This window comes from Rutilus rutilus, assembly GCF_951802725.1.
Source record: "Rutilus rutilus genome assembly, chromosome: 8".
Classification (NCBI taxonomy): Eukaryota; Metazoa; Chordata; class Actinopteri; order Cypriniformes; family Leuciscidae; genus Rutilus; species Rutilus rutilus.
The window spans coordinates 30,559,751-30,579,407 of NC_140222.1; the positions used below are offsets into that span (position 1 = coordinate 30,559,751).

At 40.8% G+C, this 19,657-nt stretch overlaps 3 protein-coding genes across 6 annotated transcripts in view; all 3 read right to left on the bottom strand.

Moving 5' to 3' along the window:
- The window catches only part of LOC311296136 (complement factor H-like), a 341,142-nt gene that overhangs the window by 95,287 nt on the left and 226,198 nt on the right, over positions 1 to 19,657 (bottom strand). The window lies entirely within an intron of this gene.
- LOC311296150 (complement factor H-related protein 1-like) overlaps positions 1 to 19,657 on the bottom strand; it is a 53,094-nt gene that overhangs the window by 25,709 nt on the left and 7,728 nt on the right. The window contains exons 7-9 of one of the 4 annotated variants that reach the window (XM_084417817.1): positions 18,749 to 18,943; positions 18,133 to 18,318; positions 17,672 to 17,953 (exon numbers count right to left, since the gene is read on the bottom strand). The exons of the other annotated variants lie outside the window; for them this stretch is intronic. Coding sequence (XP_084273943.1) covers positions 17,760 to 17,953; positions 18,133 to 18,318; positions 18,749 to 18,943 — 575 coding nt within the window. The 3' untranslated portion in view covers positions 17,672 to 17,759. Of the gene's footprint in view, positions 1 to 17,671; positions 17,954 to 18,132; positions 18,319 to 18,748; positions 18,944 to 19,657 lie in introns of those variants that run through there. 4 annotated transcript variants of the gene reach the window in all.
- On the bottom strand, positions 351 to 3,924 carry LOC311296157 (uncharacterized protein). Its single transcript, XM_084417838.1, has 4 exons — positions 3,567 to 3,924; positions 3,099 to 3,264; positions 2,682 to 2,797; positions 351 to 2,464 (listed from the first exon to the last, which is right to left on the bottom strand). Exons 1-4 carry the CDS (start codon positions 3,702 to 3,704, stop codon positions 1,658 to 1,660), a joined length of 1,227 nt encoding a protein of 408 aa, XP_084273964.1. The 5' UTR covers positions 3,705 to 3,924; the 3' UTR covers positions 351 to 1,657.

The following is a 19,657-nucleotide window of genomic DNA, read 5'->3' on the forward strand; positions in this document are numbered from 1 at the left end:
AGTGAGTTTAAGTATGTGTGTGTGTGTGTGTGTGTGTGTATGCATGTACATAGACTAGATTTTACAGGTGCTAGATTAGTAATCTGATTTCTTTCCTACAGCCGGTGAGGTCCAAATAAAAGCTGCTTCCCTCCGAACACAGTATGGGAAAGTCCTCCGGTTAAAACCAAGTGGCAGCGGTGACAAAGAATTGACTTCCAGACAGAAGTGGATTTTAAAAAATCTCCAGTTTCTACAACCTTTTGTTGTCCAACGTATGTCTCAGTCTACACTGAATGTAAGTTTTGGCTAAAGGTTGTTACAGTACTTTCCAACTTTTACATACAATTTGTGAGCTTTCTATACAAACATGTATTGTGCCATTACTTATTATGCCTGATATTTTTTTTAAAATGTAAACAAAATGTATCATAGTTGGATGACTTGGAACAGAGCATCACAGATGAGGGTGGTGAAGATCAGGAGACAGAGGAGGATGTGTCTGAGTCATCCACCTCCCACCTCACATCTGGACCATCAACTTCACAAACCTCACTTGAAGCCTCATCATCCTACCAGCATCATCAGGTTTCAATCACTAATCCTGAAAGAGCACATAAGTCCAAACAAAAGTTACGGGAAAAATCATTTGATGAAGTTGAAATGGAGAAAGTAACTGTTTTAAAAAAATGATCTGAAACACTGGTAAATGCTGGAAAGGATGTTGATGAAACATTTGGCAAACAGGTAGTGACTGAGATTAAGATGATTAAAGACCCACTGACCAAAATGAGACTGCGCAACATCCTTATGATGTTGTATGATGCACATGAAAATGAGGCCAGATTAGCTTTACACCCAGACACCCAGCGAGTGTTACGCCCCCAAACAACTTGGCAGGGACACACCAATTTTAACCAACTCTACCAAAATACACCCAGTCATGTACCCCCTGTAACACCTCCAGTGAGCTATCTCAGGGCAGTAGAATAGGCATATGACCAGGACATAAATGGGGTGTAAGTATTGATTGGTAAGTAAGTGATGGTGCAGTCACATTGTATCTTCATTTTTTTTTTTTTTTTTTTTTGACACTTTGAAAGTGGTTAATGTTTAATCTGTTCTGTAATATTTGCACATTTTAAAAGGGTTCATTTTTGTGAGTAATTGTCCCTTTGTTCAAAATGTAAGACGTTTGAAATGAGTCAAGGCAAGTCTTATTTGATTTCAATAAAAAAGTTTACTAAAGAAAATGCATCTTGTGTATTTTTTTAAACGTATTTCATATTAATTTTAACCATTACAAATTCAAAAATGTTTAATGACACATATAATTAAGCCTTTAAAGGGTTAGTGTTATGTAAATATTAGTATAATATACAATCAAAACAAAGGATGAAAACTTTAGTAAAACTTTAGTAAAATGTTAAGGGTTAGTTCACCCAAAAATGTGATTCTGTCATTAATTACTCGCCCTCATGTCGTTCCAGACCCACAAGCCCCTTTGTCATCTTTGGAACACAAATTAAGATATTCAAAAATATCTTAATTTGCATTCCGAAGATGAATAAAGATTGTACAGGTTTGGAACAACATGAGGGAGAGTAATTAATGGCAGAATCACATTTTAACCACAAAATGGTTAATATGAAAAGATTTAATCAGTTGGTGTCCATGTTTAAATCATATTTTCCTGCCAGGAAACAGATCCAGCTGGTGAAAGAAAATATGCTTTTAAACTGTCTCTCTGATTTTTGGCGACGGTCGTGGCATCCCGTGCACTGCTTGCTTCCACAGAGTGGAGTTCTCCATCCCTTCTCCAAGCTCCAGGAACCATGTTGTGATTGGCATCTTCCACATCTGCAAAGGTTGAAGGCAGGTACACATCAGATGCCTTCTTCCTCAGGAAGTTGTGCACACAGAGTGCAGCCAGTGTAACTGTTGTTACTTTCTCAGGCTCCAGTGCAATGTTGGAAAGAAAGACACGGAGTCTATTGGCTAAAATTCCAAACGCGTTTTCTACTGTACGCCTTGCCCTTGATAGCCTGTAGTTAAATATTCGCTGCCCATGGTCCAGATTTCGGAAGGGGTATGGCTTCATCAGATCGATTCGGAGAGGGAAAGCTTCATCACCAACAAATGCATAGGGTGAAGATATGTTGCTCCCTGGTAGTGGCTCTGGGGGTGGGACATTTAGCAGATGTCTGTCCATGGCAGCTCGGAGGTCTGACTGGCCAAATATTCCTCCATCTGACACTCTTCCTTGTACGCCAACATTGGCATAAATAAATTTGTAATCTGCGTCGACTACTGCCATGAGTACAACTGAAAATCTAGACTTGTAGTTGTGATATGTACTTCCAGAGTTTGCAGGTGGTTGGATATAGATGTGCTTTCCATCTAAAGCTCCTAAGCAATTAGGAAACTGCCATTTGGTTTCAAATCCCATAGCCACCTCTCTCCACTCTGCCTCTGTTGTAGGAGTCTGAAAAAAATAAACACCATATATAATTAATACATGTAATGTTCTCTCATTTTTACAGAGGTTATACTTAATAAAAAAGTCCACTTATTATAAATCAAAAACATATCCATAACTCTGGTTAAAATGCGTTGTTTTGGGAATTATTCAGTAAAGGCTTCTCTTTGTGTAAACCCACTGTCTTGAAATGTACGTCTGTTATTTACATCAAATGACTTACCTTTAAATGATCCTCCTTTAAGACGCCATACAAGGCTTGACAAGTCTCCATTACTATCTCACTGATAGTACTACGGCCGATCCGGTACTGGAAGCTAAGAGATCTAAACGTCTCTCCTGTGGAAGGAAGCATGTATAAGGTTTATAATGTACCATGGCCTGGATTTACAGACACAGCAAGATTAAGCACAAATTAGGCATTAAATGAGATGGAGCATTTAAGTAGCTTTTATAAACTTTCCTTAAAAACATTATCTTTATCTTAAAAAATGTCACTGACATATTTTAAGGTAAGTCAGTGCAAATTACTTTTAGTTTAAACAGCTTAAACTTGCATTTTAGTCTGGGACTATGGGACTAGATTAAATTTTGTCAGTGAAACCAGGGTCATATATTTTTTTTTAAATGTTCTTTTTACCAGTAGCAAGGAATCGTAGGGTAAGTGACAGCCTCATTCTTGCACTGATTGCTCTTCTCAGTTTTGTGTCCCTTCTTTGGATAAATGGTGTAACTTTGCCAAGCAAGTAGCTGAAATCCTCCACATCCATCCTAAGCAGATCACGAAAACCCTTCCTGTCACTGTCCTTCATGTGTAAAAAAACAAGAACAAAAAAAAACATCAGGCTTTTTTTTCAAAGTAACCATTTATTGTTATGCAGTCACATGGGTAAATTGAGCCTTTAACAATAAAAAAAAATCAGTTTAATGCCTTTGATCGATTCATAAACCCAAGTATTTAATTAAATTGGTGAACAAATAATTGTTGTAACAGTCTGTTTTTGAAATATCTTATCGTTGTGGCAAGCTAGCAACATTTATATTACTTTTACTACTGGCTAAAAGTACAAATATAGGCCTAACGTTATATAAAAAAAATATATTTTACCTCAAGTTCTCTTTGAAGGATTGACAGTCCATACTGTCCTCTTCGTGCAATCCAGGAACGTGTCCATTGTCGGGTTTTCTTTCTTTTTTTTTTCTTTTTCTGAACACAAGACAGCCAATACGAAAATCGCCGCTTCATCCATTGTTTGTTTACGTTCGTTTCCGGAAGTCAGGCGCTACTAGTTTCGCCTTCACGCGCTTCTTCAAAGACGGCACGTGATGACTGGTCTGGAAGAAATGTGTAGTCTGACATGGTTCTTGTCCACGACACGACAAGATTTTAGGAGTCAAAATCGTGTAATCTGACACAGTGACTATCGCATAAAACAAAAAAATTGTGTAATCTGAACCAGGCATTAGTGTGGAGGGGGATAGCCCTGTGGAGAAACGCTCCTGCAGAAACTCCAGCACTGCACCCACCGGGCAGTTAACTGGGTCCAGCTGGTGTTCTCCACACCAAGAAGTGAAAAGGTTCCACTTCAAGGCATATAACCTCCTCGTGGATGGAGCTCTGGAGTGAAGAATGGTCTCAACAAGAGACCAGCACCTATGAGCTGGACCCCCTCAGAGGCCAGGCCCACAGATTCCACAGTTCTGGGCGGGGGTGAAGGATCGACCCACTCGCCTGCGAAAGAAGGTCTCCCCTGATCGGAATGTCCAGAGGAGAGCCGTCGAGGAGAGACACCAGGTCCGCAAACCACACTCGGGCCGGCCAGAACGGGGCTACTAACAATAGGCTGACCCCGTCCCGGCGAACCCTCTCCAGAACTCCTGGGAGCAGAGCAATCGGGGGAAAAGTGTACAGACGCGACCTCGGCCACGCCTGCACCATAGCGTCCAACCCCAGAGGGGCTGGATGGCTAAGAGAGAACCACAGCGGACAATGTGAGGTCACTATGGAAGCAAACAGGTCTACCTCGGCATGACCGAAATACCTCGGGGTGGAGTCTCCATTCCCCGGGCCTCGGCCCCTGCCTCGACAGGATGTCTGTCCCCTGATTCAAATACCCTGGGATATAAATCGCCCCCAATGAGAGAAGCTTCCCCTGGGACCATAGAAGGATCTGGCGAGCCAGCTTGTATAACGGGCGCGAACGCAGACCCCCCTGATGATTTATGTAGGAGACAACCGATGTGTTGTCGGACCGAACAAGAACATGATGGCCTCTCAGGTCTGGGAGGAAATATTTCAGAGCCTGAAACACCGCCAACATTTCTAGACAATTTATGTGCCACGAAAGATGGTGGTCCTGCCACAGACCCCGGGCTGGACGACCACTCATGATCGCCCCCCAACCTGTGAGGGAAGCATCTGTCGTTAGCGTTACACGACGACAAAGAGCTCTCAATACAGGTCCTTGGGACAGAAACCAAGGTTCTCTCCACATGACCAGAGCACGGAGGCAGCGCCGCGTGACCTTGATCATGCGGAGTGGGTTCCCCCTCGGGGAAAACCCCTTGGTCTTGAGCCACCACTGTAAAGGTCTCATGTACAACAGGCCGCAAGGTATAACATTGGACGCTGCTGCCATCAGACCCAGCAGTCTCTGCTTTACAGTGAGCGACTGGCCTAGCTTCACTTGTTTCACGGCTGAGAGAATCGATGCGATGCGAGCTGGAGACAGGCGTGCTTGCATTACTACCGAATCCCATAACACCCCCAGAAAAGAGGTCCTCTGAGCTGGAGATAACACACTTTTCTTGGCATTCAGCCTCAACCCCAATCTTTTGATGTGAGCGAGGACGACATCTCGATGCCGAACCGCTTGCTGCTCCGAATGAGCTAAAATCACCCAATCGTCGATATAGTTTAAAATACGAATGCCCTGGAGTCGCAGCGGGACCAGCGCTGCATCCATGCACTTCGTGAATGTGCGGGGAGATAAAGCTAGACCGAACGGAAGAACACGGTATTGGTACGCTTCGCCCCCGAAAGCGAACCTCAGGAACTTCCTGTGTTGTGGAAGGATGGAGATATGGAAATACGCGTCCTTTAGATCTATCGTGACAAACCAGTCCTCGGATCTGATTTGTGACACGATTTGCTTGAGAGTGAGCATTTTGAACTTGAGCTTCGCTACAGAACGATTTAACAGGCGCAGATCTAAAATTGGACGCAACCCCCCATCTTTCCTTGGAACGATGAAATATCGGCTGTAATAACCCGACTCCCTGCTGGAAGGAGGAACCCGTTCTATAGCCTCCTTTTGCAAGAGCGTTTTCACCTCCTGTTCCATTACCAGAGCCTGCTCGGGGCCCACCACAGTGGGCAGGACCCCGCTGAATCGAGGTGGACGAGATCTGAACTGGATAGCATACCCTTTCTCTATCGATTGCAGGACCCACTGAGATACTCTTGGAAGGCTTTTCCACTCTGCCAGAAAATCTACTAAGGGTACCAGCCTCTCGAGGCTGGCCTCTGGAATATTTTGAGCAGCAAACGCAGCGCCCTGTAACGGTGCACCGGCAGGGAACGACTGGTTTAACTGCCCTGAACCCCTCCTCAGAGAGGGCGAGCGCCCCTCGGGAAAACGCTCGCTGGGACCGTCTACGCCCCGGCATAAAGTCAGGGTTGGCAGACCGGACCCCTGAGGGCACCGAGAGAGAATGGGCACCGTCTGAAGCGGTGAACTCCTTTCCCTCACGGTGGGGACTACCCTCAGCATCCTGACGCCAGAGGCAAAGCCTTCTTGGCCATAATAACCGTCCTCAGATCGGTTTTACCACCAGAAGACTTCGTCTGAGAGTGCCGCGTCTGTTCCCACTGTTTGACAGGGGGGGTACGAGACGTGACACTCTGTTTTTGTTGCGCCCTATGGGAGGAGCTTGTCGACGGCCGGGACTGCCCCCGCCCAGCAGCCCCAGGTACATGAATTTTGAGTGGGAGGTATTTCTGAAACGCTGCTGCTTGCTTTTTCTCTTCTTAAAATTTATCAATGACCGAATTCACCGCATCACCGAATAACCCAGAAGGAGATAGTGGAGCATCCAAAAGAAAAGATTTTTCTTTCTCTTTCATACCGGAAAGACTCAACCATAAATGTCTCTCTGCGGCCACCAAGGCTGCCATAGAGCGGCCCATTAGTTTGGCCGACTCCTTAGTGGCACGCAGAGATAAATCAGCAGCCTGACGTAATTCACGAATAACATCAGTACTAACCTCCTCACTCTCGCTCACATCTTTCAATAAATCTGCCTGATACGCTTGTAATATAGACATCGTATGCAGGCATGATGTGGCCTGACCTGCCGCCGAATAAGCTTTGCCCACCAAAGCCGATGTATTTCTGAGTGGCTTGGAGGGCAAAGTCGGTGCCTTCAAAGAGGATGCTGCTTCAGCAGAAAGATGACTCGCTAACGCTTCTTCAGACTTAGGCATCGCCCCATAACCATATAATTTAGCCCCCACAATATTCGAATAGGTGGAGGTCTGAGGGCTAAAAATACGATATGAAACCGGTTTCTTCCACGACTTCGACACCTCGGTGTGGAGGTCGGGAAAAAACGGTAGGCACCGGCGTGGAGGTTGAACACGGGAGGGCAGAAATCTCTCATCCAGTTTGCTTCTCACAACAGACTCCTGCCTAACAGATGGCCATTCAATGCTTAGTTTAGACACAGCGCGAGTGAGAACCTCCATAAGCTCCTCATGTTCAGGGGAATGAGGTGACGAGTCCTCAGTATCCCCTGTCTCAATACTGACAACATCCAGCTCCTCAGAACTGGATAGTTGCAATATTGGTGCCTCAGCCTGGGGGGAAGAAACCGCAGCGCGTGCTTCCACCTGAACTGAGGCACTGGAACTGGCAGGTAAAGGCTGAGATAGGGCTGGGCCCGTCTCAAACCCCGCTGACAGATCCATCTGCGATCCCCACGTCAAGCGCCGCCGCTCTGCCTCGGCAGAAGCGGGACCCGAGCCGCGGGGAGCGCGAACCGAACCACTTTCCTCGAAAAGTAGTCGGCGGGAGCGGAGCGTTCTAAGGGGCAAACGCTCGCAGTCAGCCCAATCGAGAGCTGACTGGGCATGCTGAACTCCCAAACAAACAACACATAGATCGTGTGTATCCCCACCAGTAAGGAAACGAGGACAAGGGGGAACACACTTTCTATACTGCTGTTCGCTCGCCATAATATATATATATATATATGCTTTTTTTTTGTAGTGAAAACTCCTGCTTAGTGAAACACTAAATGACAGACAAAAACACTTGGACAATATTCACACACAGAGCGCTTGCTGAAGGCACAGAAGCTGTCGCATTTGTGTTTTCTGGGGTGCTTTATAGTTTCCTGGTCGATGACGTCACCCGCCTATGACGTTCCGTCTCGCCATTGGACTGATTCCATACGTGCTTCATGACACACTCACGCAGGGGCATTCCCACAGCGTTTGACGCAGCTCGAGTTCCCTTGAAAGGGAACCCATGTTTAGTGAATTTTGAATGTGAAGATAACTACTGTGCCAAGTAGAATTTTTTTTAGGAGAACTGTGTGAAGAGATTTGGAAAAAAAAAGATCTATGTATTGAGAAATGTGTCCAATCAATTGTAAAAAAAGAAAGGAAAAAAAGGTTCATTATTTATTAAGCACCAATACCACTTTTTCCAGGCCGAGTCTGATACCAATACCGTACCCGATACCTGTACCAATTTTTTTTCCCATCAAATATATATTTCCTTCACTTATTTTCATGCTTACTGCTAAAATGCATTGTATGAGCTTCTGTTACTTTCACTGTTCATTGTTGTTGTGAATCATCAGAGTCTGAGAGATCCATTTGCAGCAATTTATTTAGAAAAGGGAAGTTGACAGGCAAAGGTAAAATCACCGGCAAACAATAGCAGTAGAGAGCAGGAGAATTCGTGGTCAGTAAACAGGCAGATGGTCGAGGCAAGCGGCAAACAGTCGAAATCCAGCATCCAGGCAGAGGTAAAGCAGGCAGGCAGCAGGCTGGCGTGAAACAAGGAACAAAATAGGGTCAAACCAGGTAGGCAAACACAGGAAGAAATGCTCGGAATTGTTCACAGTAGCAATACAAAACTTCGCACAGGATGCTGTGCGAGTTGCAGCTATAAAGCTCCGAAGATGAGAAACAGCTGAGCGAGGTGATTAGACTGAGAACGGGGTTATGGGAAGTGTAGTGCGTGTAACAGCCAATATTCGGGCGAGGGCGCCCTCTGATGGCCTGAGAGGGTGGTTGCAGAGTCTGTGACTGTGACAATTATATTGCTCTATCATACTTTATCTTTCAAATAACAGCACAGCACATATTTAGATCAACTCCAGAAAGGCTCAGTGCTGAGGAATGGGTCAGTGGTTCCAGTGAAATATCAATTCTTTATTCCAATTTTGATACTACAACAAAAACTACAGTAATCAATCAAATGTGAAAAAACACTGTATATTCATTACTGTATAAATTAAATATAGATGGATCTTTTTACAAAGCTACAAAATGTAGCATATTTAGTCAAGAGCAGTGAGTAATTTATTTGTTTAATTAACATTAAAACACAGCATTTGTTAAAATGCTGCCCCTTTAAGACCGAACGCACGGACCCTACGTGAATAATACGTTCACTTGAGATATAACCGACTTTGTTTGATAGGATACTCACCAAGATGGGCGTTTTTACATAATGGTTGTGTGAATTCATCCGTACAAGCGCATGATGTGAAAGACAATTCAATTCAGTATTCGAGCGCTGTCTGACGTTGGTTTTCGGGGCGCGCGCTTTGGATGTTTGCGTTCATGGGACTTCTTGACCTGCAAACGTCCTGTAATAATGTAGGAACCACTCGTTCCTGGACTCTGTCGTTATAGTGTTAACGTTAGAAAGTCAGTTAATATAATAAGCTACATGGCTGCAGAGTAGGGATTAGGGTCCGGCTAAAAAGGGCACCACACAGGCCCGCGCTACCCAGCCTTCTTGTGTCCAATGCCAGATCGCTATGCAACAAGATGGATGAGCTGGTGATGATCATCAAGGCAAACAGATATGCTAAAGACTGCTAGCTGGTAGTGATCACAGAGACATGGCTGCACTCTGGGATTCCGGACGAAGCTATCATGCTAGCGGGCCGTACAGCACACCGGGCCGACAGAACCGGCAACTCCAGAAAGAGCAAAGGAGGGGGGCTCTGCATCTACTCTAATATCAGCTGGAGCACCGATGCCACAGTGACTGAAAGACACTGCTCACCAGACCTGGAGTTTGTCACACTGAGATACCGACACTTCCACCTGCCGCGTGAGTTCACGATTGTTTTTGTCACAGCTGTTTACATTCCACCCAGTGCTAATGCTAGTGTAGCTGTGGACATCTTGCAAAGTAGTGTGAATAAACTCCTGTCCACCCACCCAGATGGGATCTTTATTGTGGCAGGGGACTTGTTAACCTGCGTACTGTCCTTCCCAAATTTTACCAGCATGTAACATGTCTAACCAGAGGTGATAAAACTCTGGACCATGTTTACAGTAACATCAGAGGGGCATACAAGGTCTCCGCCCATCCCCATTTAGGGCAGTCTGACCATCTGACCCTCTTTCTCACACCAGCGTACAGACCTGTGTTTAAGAGATCTGTGCACACAGTGAAACTAACAAAACTGTGGCCTGCTACTGCGATTCCACAACTGCAAGACTGTTTTGAGCGCACTGACTGGGCACTTTTCTCACAGCAGAGTCTTGAGGGTTACACCTGCACTGTTCTGCACTAAATTAAGACCTGCATTGACAACGTCACTGTCGAGAGACAGGTCAAATGCTATCAAAACAACAATCCATGGATGAACAGGGAGGTCAAGCTGCTGCTGAAAAACCGTGATAAAGCCTTTAGGGCCGGGGACATGGAATTATACAGCACCGCCAGATCCAAATTAAAGATAGGCATCAAGGAAGCAAAAGCGGCCTACAGGAGGAAGATCGAGGGGCACTTTAACGAGGGGGATCCCCGGCGCGTTTGGCAGGGAATCCAACACCTCACAAACTTTAAGGGTTCAAAAGACCCAAGACTAAGTACCAGCAGCAATTTGGCCGAGGAGCTCAACTATTTCTTTGCGCGCTTTGAGGTGAATGGAACCAGGACTGAGTCAACATCGGCCACACCAATGACACTCTTGCCCACAGATGCCCTGACATTCTCTTTGAGCGCAGAGGAGGTCAGGAGGGCTTTTCTTGGTGTGAACCCCAGGAAGGCTGCCAGGCCCGACGGGATCCCTGGGAGAGTGTTGAGGGACTGTGCCGACCAGCTTGCTGAGGTATTCACTTCCATCTTCAACATCTCTCTGTCTACCTGTTCCATCCCCAAGTGCCTCAAATCTGCCATCATTGTGTCGATCCCGAAAAAATCAGCTGTGAGTAGCTTCAATGATAATAGATAAGTGGCCCTCACTTCCACTATCATGAAGTGCTTTGAAAGACTGCTGCTAAATCACATAAAAGCTTCCCTCCCCTCCACACTGGACCAGCACCAGTTTGCCTATAAAGCAAACAGGTCAACCGTGGATGTCATCAACACAGCCCTGCACTGTGTGCTGATCCACCTTGAACATCCTGGCACCTATGCAAGACTGTTGTTTGTGGATTTCAATTCTGCATTCAATTGCATCATCCCTGGAAGATTGGTGTCCAAGCTACTCGGACTGGGCATCAGCACAAACATCTGCAGATGGATCCATGACTTCCTCACAGACCGTCCCCAGTCAGTTTCTTCTGGGCTCCCAACTTTCCTCTGTTCTCACACTCAGCACTGGGGCACATCTTATACACTCACGACTGTACCCCAGCTTATAAAAGCAATACTTTTATTAAGTTTGCGGATGACACCACTGTAGTTGGACTTATCCATAATAAGGATGAGTCTGCCTACAGGGATGTGTAACGATATTAGCTCTAAGGGGAAATATTAATAATAATCCATAATTACCAATTATGATTAATTATTAATATTTGGGTCAGTTAATTAGATTAACTTTGAGGTAAGCCAAATTAATATTACAATCAATTAATCAGTTCCAAAGAACTCTTTGATTATTCATTTATTCTAAGGAAAATGTATTGTTCATGGTCGCTGAAAAATAATTATTCCTTATGTACAGCAATTAGCATGTAGCAGTAACAGCAGAAACTGCGTTGTTGTCGGCTGAGAATCGCTGAGAGAGAGAGAGAGGCAGGGCTAACGGAAGGGCCTTTTAAAGCTTAACCAAAAGGCACGACTTGAACCAATCAGAAAGAGGGAATTTCTGGCGGGAGTTTCCTTTGTGGGAAAGATTTACAACGCTGTCTCAAGCCCTCTTTTTCTGTTCATTAATACTCAGATAGATATAACAAATCCACACTGCATTTTAAGAGAAGGTGATGTACATCAAAGCGTGAGTCATCAAATGAGGATTAATTTGATAGGAGACATGATACAGGTAAAGTTACAATGACCGTTGGTTGTATAATAAAATACATACCATGGTGTATACATAGTAGGACACAAAACATCACAATCATTCACACAGTTTCTGGGATCCACGTTCATTTCTAGATCAGTTAGTTTCTGATTAATGCAGCGAAGTTTTCATGGAAGATTGTTTCTGTCCCCCCATTGTCTCTCTCTTACACATGCAGCCACATACCTTTTGGTCGTAAACCCCCCTGTGTTTCCTGTAACAAGACACCATCCTGCCAGGGTGTTAGCGTCATTTGGGATGTTAAGTTTTGGTGAAAGTTTCACAGTGAGTTTGCTGGATTATTCATTAAATAAATGAATTGTGTGTGTCCGATTGGTCCAGATGCTACAGATGAAATCCAAAAACTCTCCATCTGGTGATCCACCAACAACCTGTCTCTCAACACCTCTAAGACTAAAGAGGTGGTGATAGACTTCTGTAGGAAGAGGACTGACCTTGCCCCGGTCTACATCAAGGGAGACACTGTGGAGAGGGTTAAGGACTTCAAATTCCTGGGGACATACATCTCACAGGACATCACCTGGGCAACCAACCCCTTACGAAAAAGAAGTTTATTCAAGTGTTCTATTAGTATACTATTAGTAAACTAAAAATAAGAAAGTATACTTTCAGTCTACTTTTTATATACTTCTCAGAAATATACTTTATGTTCTTCTCAGAAATATACTTCAAATTGCACTTAAGTATACTTGACTTATACTGACAGAAAAGTCTAAGTATATTTAGCCTATACTTGTTGATCAAGATATAATTAAAAGTATAATTAAGTATTCTAAGTATTTTTGGCTTGTACTTGTGTTTACTATTTTTAATGAGGAGCTTATTAAATACTTTTTTAAAAACATAATATTACACACCGTCTTATAAACTAACATGTTCAGCTTTATATAGTAACAACGTTTCGGGTGGAATAGCTTATAGAGTAAATAAAATGAGCATGGAAAATAAGTTTATTCAAGTGTTCTATTAGTATACTTCTTTTCAACTAAAAAGAAGAAAGCATACTTTTAGTCTACATTTTACATACTTCTCAAAAATATATTAAATACACTTAAGTGTACTTGACTTATACTGAGAGAAAAGTCCAAGTAGCCTATACTTGTACTCAATCTTTTGATCAAGATATACTTAAAATTTTAATTATTCAAAGTATACTTGGCTTGTAGTTGTGTTAACTCTTTTGATCGAGTAGCCTATTAAATATACTTTTTTTACATCGTTTTTCATATACAGTCTTATGAAACTTTGTTTGAAAATATTGATTAAAGTGTTGCTATAAAACAGATATGTAAAACATAAAACAGAATCTCTGGATCAAAACACAGGAGAAGAAGAAGCTGAAACATGTGATAGAAGATTGCTCACTCAAAGGTAAAATAATGTGACATCAAACATTAAACAGCTTGTAAATCAAAACTGCTTAATGTTTCCAAATGAAATGAAGCGTAGGCCTAACCCATGAAGAGAAAACGACTGTGAAGCTTTGGGGGTGTTGGACTCGATCTACTCCACCTGTGTTTTGATCATCGTTCTTGATCTGATCAAGGCGTAGTCTTTGACAAAAATGTGATTTTTCTCAACTATTTTCTCAACATTTTAACAAAATGTTCCCTTTCTTTATGAAACTTACTGACATTTAAGTGTTGATAAAAAAGGATGAAGCTAATAAAATGTTTTTAAAATTAAAGTAGAATTAAAGGTATTTTTCAAGTATAAAAAATAACATTTGAACATAGTAGTGTACTGCAGGCCTACTGCAAGTGCAAAAATTGTATATAAATAGTAAACTGTAAGTATAATGTTAAGTTCACTTAAAGGTGCCATGTGTAAAAATAAATAAATTCATACTCCACATTCCATACCAGATGGGGGCAGTATACCTCCAGAAAGTGAGTTGGTCTACTCTAGAGTATGAATATCTTCAAGCTACTCCCCTTCACCTTTACCAGTGAATATGTTCATATTCGTTTTGTTCATATTACATTTTTATTGTTAGTTTGAATTACATTAATTTGACAGACAGCATTCGCTGATGTTGACCAAGCTAGCGCCAACGTAAGCAGAGCTTCCAACTCTCACGCATTAACCGTGAGACACGCAAACACTTTTCACACGCTCTCACCCCACACATCAATTTTCTCACGCACAGAAAAATCGCGAAGCAAAGAGGACACGGATACCGACAGACTAGACAGAGCAGGTTAGTTATGATATAAAAAAAATCTCAGCTCTCAGATTCTGTCAATTTTATCACGCAATTCAAACAATAAATACCGTTTTGGCGCTTGTAAATGTTACACGACAGATCCCTAGCGCACGTAAACCGAACATCTCTACTAGCTAATAATAGTAAAAAAACACGAACACTGAAAGATACAGTACCGTTAGGCTACAACTTACCAAAATGTATTCCTCATACATAATATCGACCAATCAGTGTTTTTTATCAGCGTGAAGAGGTCAATAACACAGCTGGAGAACAATTATGTCAGATTTACCTCAGGAAAGCCATTTAATATACATAATATAGGTCACGTAGTTGGCAAGAAAAAAAGAGCAATAGAGATTGTGCTATGTGTACTATATTACAATACTGTATTTATGAACGTTATATACGTTTATCGAACAGCCTTCGATACATTTCTATGTTATAACTTCCCGAAAATCTACACAAACATATAAAACAAACTTCTAACGAAATACTAACAGCATCTTACTTACCAATCCAAAAGAAATGTTGCAAGTTCGGAGTCAGACCTCATTTTTTTCATGTCCATTAGTTGTCTCCAGCGATGGAAAGCAGTGCCAATGTTTACTCTGGTTCTGTTCCTTTTTTATCAGATTTTATTTGAATGTAGTAGTGGGGCTGTAGTTTCCACACGATTGACATCAGGTTCAAGTACACCCACAAGCCGTGCGAGTTAATTCGTGTATTGCATGTTTGGCTGGTGGTTATGTTGCCCGCATACCGCCTCCCATGGCCGAAACTGGTATTACGACACCTGTCGGGCCGTGGCTAGTAATGCTAATGCTAATTAAGGTTGATATCTCTGCAGCACTATAACTTGACATTTTTTTAATGACATCATCGCCCTTATTTCTTCTCATTCTTATGATGCGTGTAGCTCATTTTTTGGATATTTTTACCTCAATTTTTACACATGGCACCTTTAAAGAAAACTTATAGAATAAAACTACTTAACTAGTAGTTTACTGAGAGTACATTAAAAGAAAACTTGTAGAATAAAACTACTAAACTAGTAGTTTACTGAGAGTACATTAAAAGTAAACTTGTAGAATAAAACTACTAAACTAGTAGTTTACTGAGAGTACACTAAAAGAGTAAAAATAATATATAAATGGTAGCCTGGTTAACACCAGACCCTTCTCAGTTGAAACTGAGTGTAAGGTCTGGAGAAGCTACCGTAGCTCAAATTCCTCTGGGCGCAATTGGATAGTCTTAAAAACAATCAGAACGATGAAGCACTGTAAACCCAGATTTTGTTTCTAATTAAACTTACGAGTAATCATTACTTATTCTTTTATGTTTAGTAAAAACCTGCTATCATTACTAAACAACATTAGTTGTTTGTACTATTTAGCTGAAAGATTCATTGCACTAATCATGTTAAGCTGAGATAATGTTAAGCTTCTGTAAGGGAGGGGCGTGGCCTATTTAAACAGGTGACAGTGCGCAGAGTGTGCCATTGCAAGTTTGAACCGAAGACGAACATTACCAGCTTAACTTATTACTAAACAGACTGACTTTATTTCTATCAGACGTCTACAAAATATCTTGTTGAGAATCAACAGAGGTTTAGATGTTGATTATTTATCGTTTCATTTGTAGTCACCATGATGGTGAAAGGTGTTGGCTTTAGTTGGGCTCTAGCCTTTGATATTTAAACATTATATTGTCTCTGGCTGCTATAACTGTGAGTTTAAAAGGCACAATAGTTATAACGAAAAGCTAAGAGTAATGTGATCTATAAATCTCCTTCAGCATTGCTGCACTGTCGGCATCATGTTAATCCCTCCTCAAACATTTATGATTGGTATGCCGGAAGTATATATACATGGTAAACTATAAGTATGATGTTAAGTTCACTTAAAGAATACTACTAGTTTAGTAGTTTTATACTACAAGTTTTCTTTTAATGTACTCTCAGTAAACTACTAGTTTAGTAGTTTTATACTACAAGTTTTCTTTAAGTGAACTTAACATTATACTTATAGTTTACCATTTATATATTATTTTTACTCTTTTAGTGTACTCTAAGTAAACTTGTAGTATAAAACTAATAAACTAATAGTTTACTGAGAGTACTCTAAAAGAGTAAAAATAATATAGAAATGGTAAACTATAAGTATAATGTTAAGTTCACTTAAAGAAAACTTGTAGTATAAAACTACTAACCTAGTAGTTTACTGAGAGTACATTAAAAGAAAACTAGTTGTGCACTTAAAGTTTACTACTGTTACACTTATAGTACACTTAAACATATACTTTTATATACTTCAAGTGGGCCAATTTAGTCCCAAGCGGTATTAAAATAGTACACTTACAAGTTTACTACTAGTACATATTGACATTAGTATACTTACTACATAAAGTATACTTAAAAATATACTTGAACATTACTCAAGTATACTTCATAAAATGAACTTGAAGTATACTTTTTTTTCGTAAGGGACACTACAGCCCTTGTGAAGAAGGCTCAGCAGCGGCTGTACTTTCTCAGGTCACTTAACAAAATTAACCTCTCCCAGAAGTTGCTTTTATCCTTTTACAACAGTTCTGTCCAAAGTATCATCTCACACGACATTATGGTGTGGTTCAGTAGCTGCACCACTGCTGACAAAAAGGCGCTGGACAGAGTTAGGAAATCAGCACAAAACATAATTCACATACAGCTCCCCTCACTCACTGACATATATCACACCAGATGCCTGCAGCGGGCAAACAACATAATTCAGGACTGTTCCCACCCAGGTCACAACCTCTTCACTCTGTTGCCATCTGGAAGGCGTTACAGATCTTTCAAGGGTCGCACTTCTAGACTTTTGAATAGTTTTTATCCAAATGCTATAAAGCACCTGAACTCATGACCATTTGGATTGCACTGCACTTTAATGACTGTGTTTTATTTTTATTTTTATGTGTCACCACCAGGGGAAGTGCATTTGAAATTTAGTTGTTATATGCAAAGACAATAAAGGCAATAATAATAATAATAATAATAATAATGGCTCATTTTACTTTCTTTGCCATTGACATCCGAGTGATCTGACGGAAGAACAAACTTTCATCTGACGTCTGTGAAAAAGAGATGCGCTTGACCAGCTTGTGTCTGTGCCGCTGTGCGCTCAATCCACTGCACGTTTTTCTCTTATCAGCTTGCGCACCACAGCTATGGCACTTAAGAGCTATTGGCACTTTTCTCTTTGTTCTTACAGGCTTTTTGCAATCTTTTTGGGAATCGGTTTTATTTATTTTTATTTTTTTATTTTTCATACACATTCTCACTTAGCTGGCATTAAATAAGTTAATGTTTTTTTTTTGTTTGTTTTTTTTAAGCACATTTTAAACATGTTGATTTTATCATTTATTAAGTTTTAACTGCAAGAATTACAAAACAGAGAAACTGAATTTTAAAAGGTTTTATTTTGATTTGCTCCATTTGTTTTTTATTAGTAGTACAGCTGATACATCAGTGATGTTTTATTCTCCTTGTCACACACACTCAGGCAAATTCATCACTCCATCATTACAGGTTTGTATTAGGGGGATACTGCCTATTAAATATTTGCCCCTCTGACATGCAAAGATGATTCTGTCCTCATGTGGTGAGAATATCTTTTCCCGTGGACGCCATTGCAGCTCTATACCTCTTTTATCCATTTCCTCCACCGTCACTGAACAAGGCTCTGAAACAAACAACATCTCACTGTCACTGTTACAATAGACAATCATTGATTCATCAACACAGCCTATAACTACAAGATTACATCAAACTTACAAATAATAATAACAATAATAACAATAAATACTGTTAGAAAAGACTCATATATCTTTGTTGTATATGGTATAGAGTGTCCATACTTACTTAAACACTTAATATTCCCTTTCCATTCGCCTTGTTCACAGGTCATGTATTTGGAGTAGGGGTGACGCTCATCCAGTGTGTATTTATTAAAGCAGACGTATTCAACTCTCTCCCCTGAATTGTATTCAGGTTTTGTCATTTCTGTTGTATCTCCAGAGTCCACTTGTGGTGGAGGTCCACATTTTTCTAAAGGGGAAAGCAAAGTTATTTATTTATTTATTTTTAAACTCTTTTTAGATCACCCAAGAAGATAATAACATAGAACATACTATTAATGTAGTGCACATTATTAATATGAGAATTTGTGATCATTTTTCTAAAATGCTTTAAAATGTCTTTCTGAATTGAAATGATCTGTGGATTTTTCCATAAAATATATTCTAACTAGATCTAAATTTGAATCAAAATCCATGTAAAATTTGCTCCCACAGTGCTAGTGTGTAGCTATGCTGTTGCTAGGTTATTCTGGGTTGTTACTAGGACATCTTCTTTGCCCAAATCAAGAGAGACGATGTGTCGATGAATTACGTACCAAAGTTGAGCATTTACTTTAACATGAGCAATGTGCTTGCAAACACTGCTAATAAAACTAAACTAAATAAGCATATAACCTTACCTCTTACACATTTAGGGAAAGGGCTGCTCCATTTTCCATTTGGCTGACAGGTGATTTCTCTCTGTCCTTTTAATATCAGCAATTGTCCATTGCATGAAAATATTAACTTGTGTCCAGGTTTGACTGAACCCTCAATATCAGGGAATCGCTCTATTTTTAAGTCTTCCACTGTTGTGCTTAGAGAACATGTTGCCTCTAGAGAAAGCAGACATTAGATCACATATTTATCTACAGAGAAGCTTTTATACTTTATGTGGCCCTAACTTGCAATAAGTGGTTTAGCATAACAATTACATTTTTGACATATGATATTTCACAAGCTGCATTACAGCCAAGAAAACTTGAGTTAAAGGAGTTTACATCTATCCCTAACAACCTCATGAATTTTTTTTAAAATAAAGCATATCTCAATTAAGGTCTGTTAGCTTGTGAGAGATTTGTGATGCAAATAAATAAATAAAACAAATGACATTTTTCCACTTAATTCACAATCATTCCCAGCAGTTGTTCATCATGGATCTAGTAAATTTGTATCTATTATGTAAGTAAATGGGATTTTATATTAAGTTATTTAAGTAACTCTTTTGTGCAGAAAAACGTCCCACTCCATTTTCCATTTTCACAGATCCATCGTCCTACTGGAATTTCATTATATGGCTCAGTGCACTAGAATTTCTTTATTTTTGTACATCTTTCTCATGTGCCCAAAATTTCTCAAGAAAAACTATATGTGGAGAGAGACTGTGGAGTCAGATACATTATTATTTAAATTTCCTCATTAATAGCTTCAGATGCATTCAGGTTCACATTATACGTAGTGTCCCTACTACTTTATTTAAAGAGTTGCTATCATCATTTTGTTTTGCGATTTGGTTTTGTTTTGCGATTATTGTGACCATTTTTGAATCA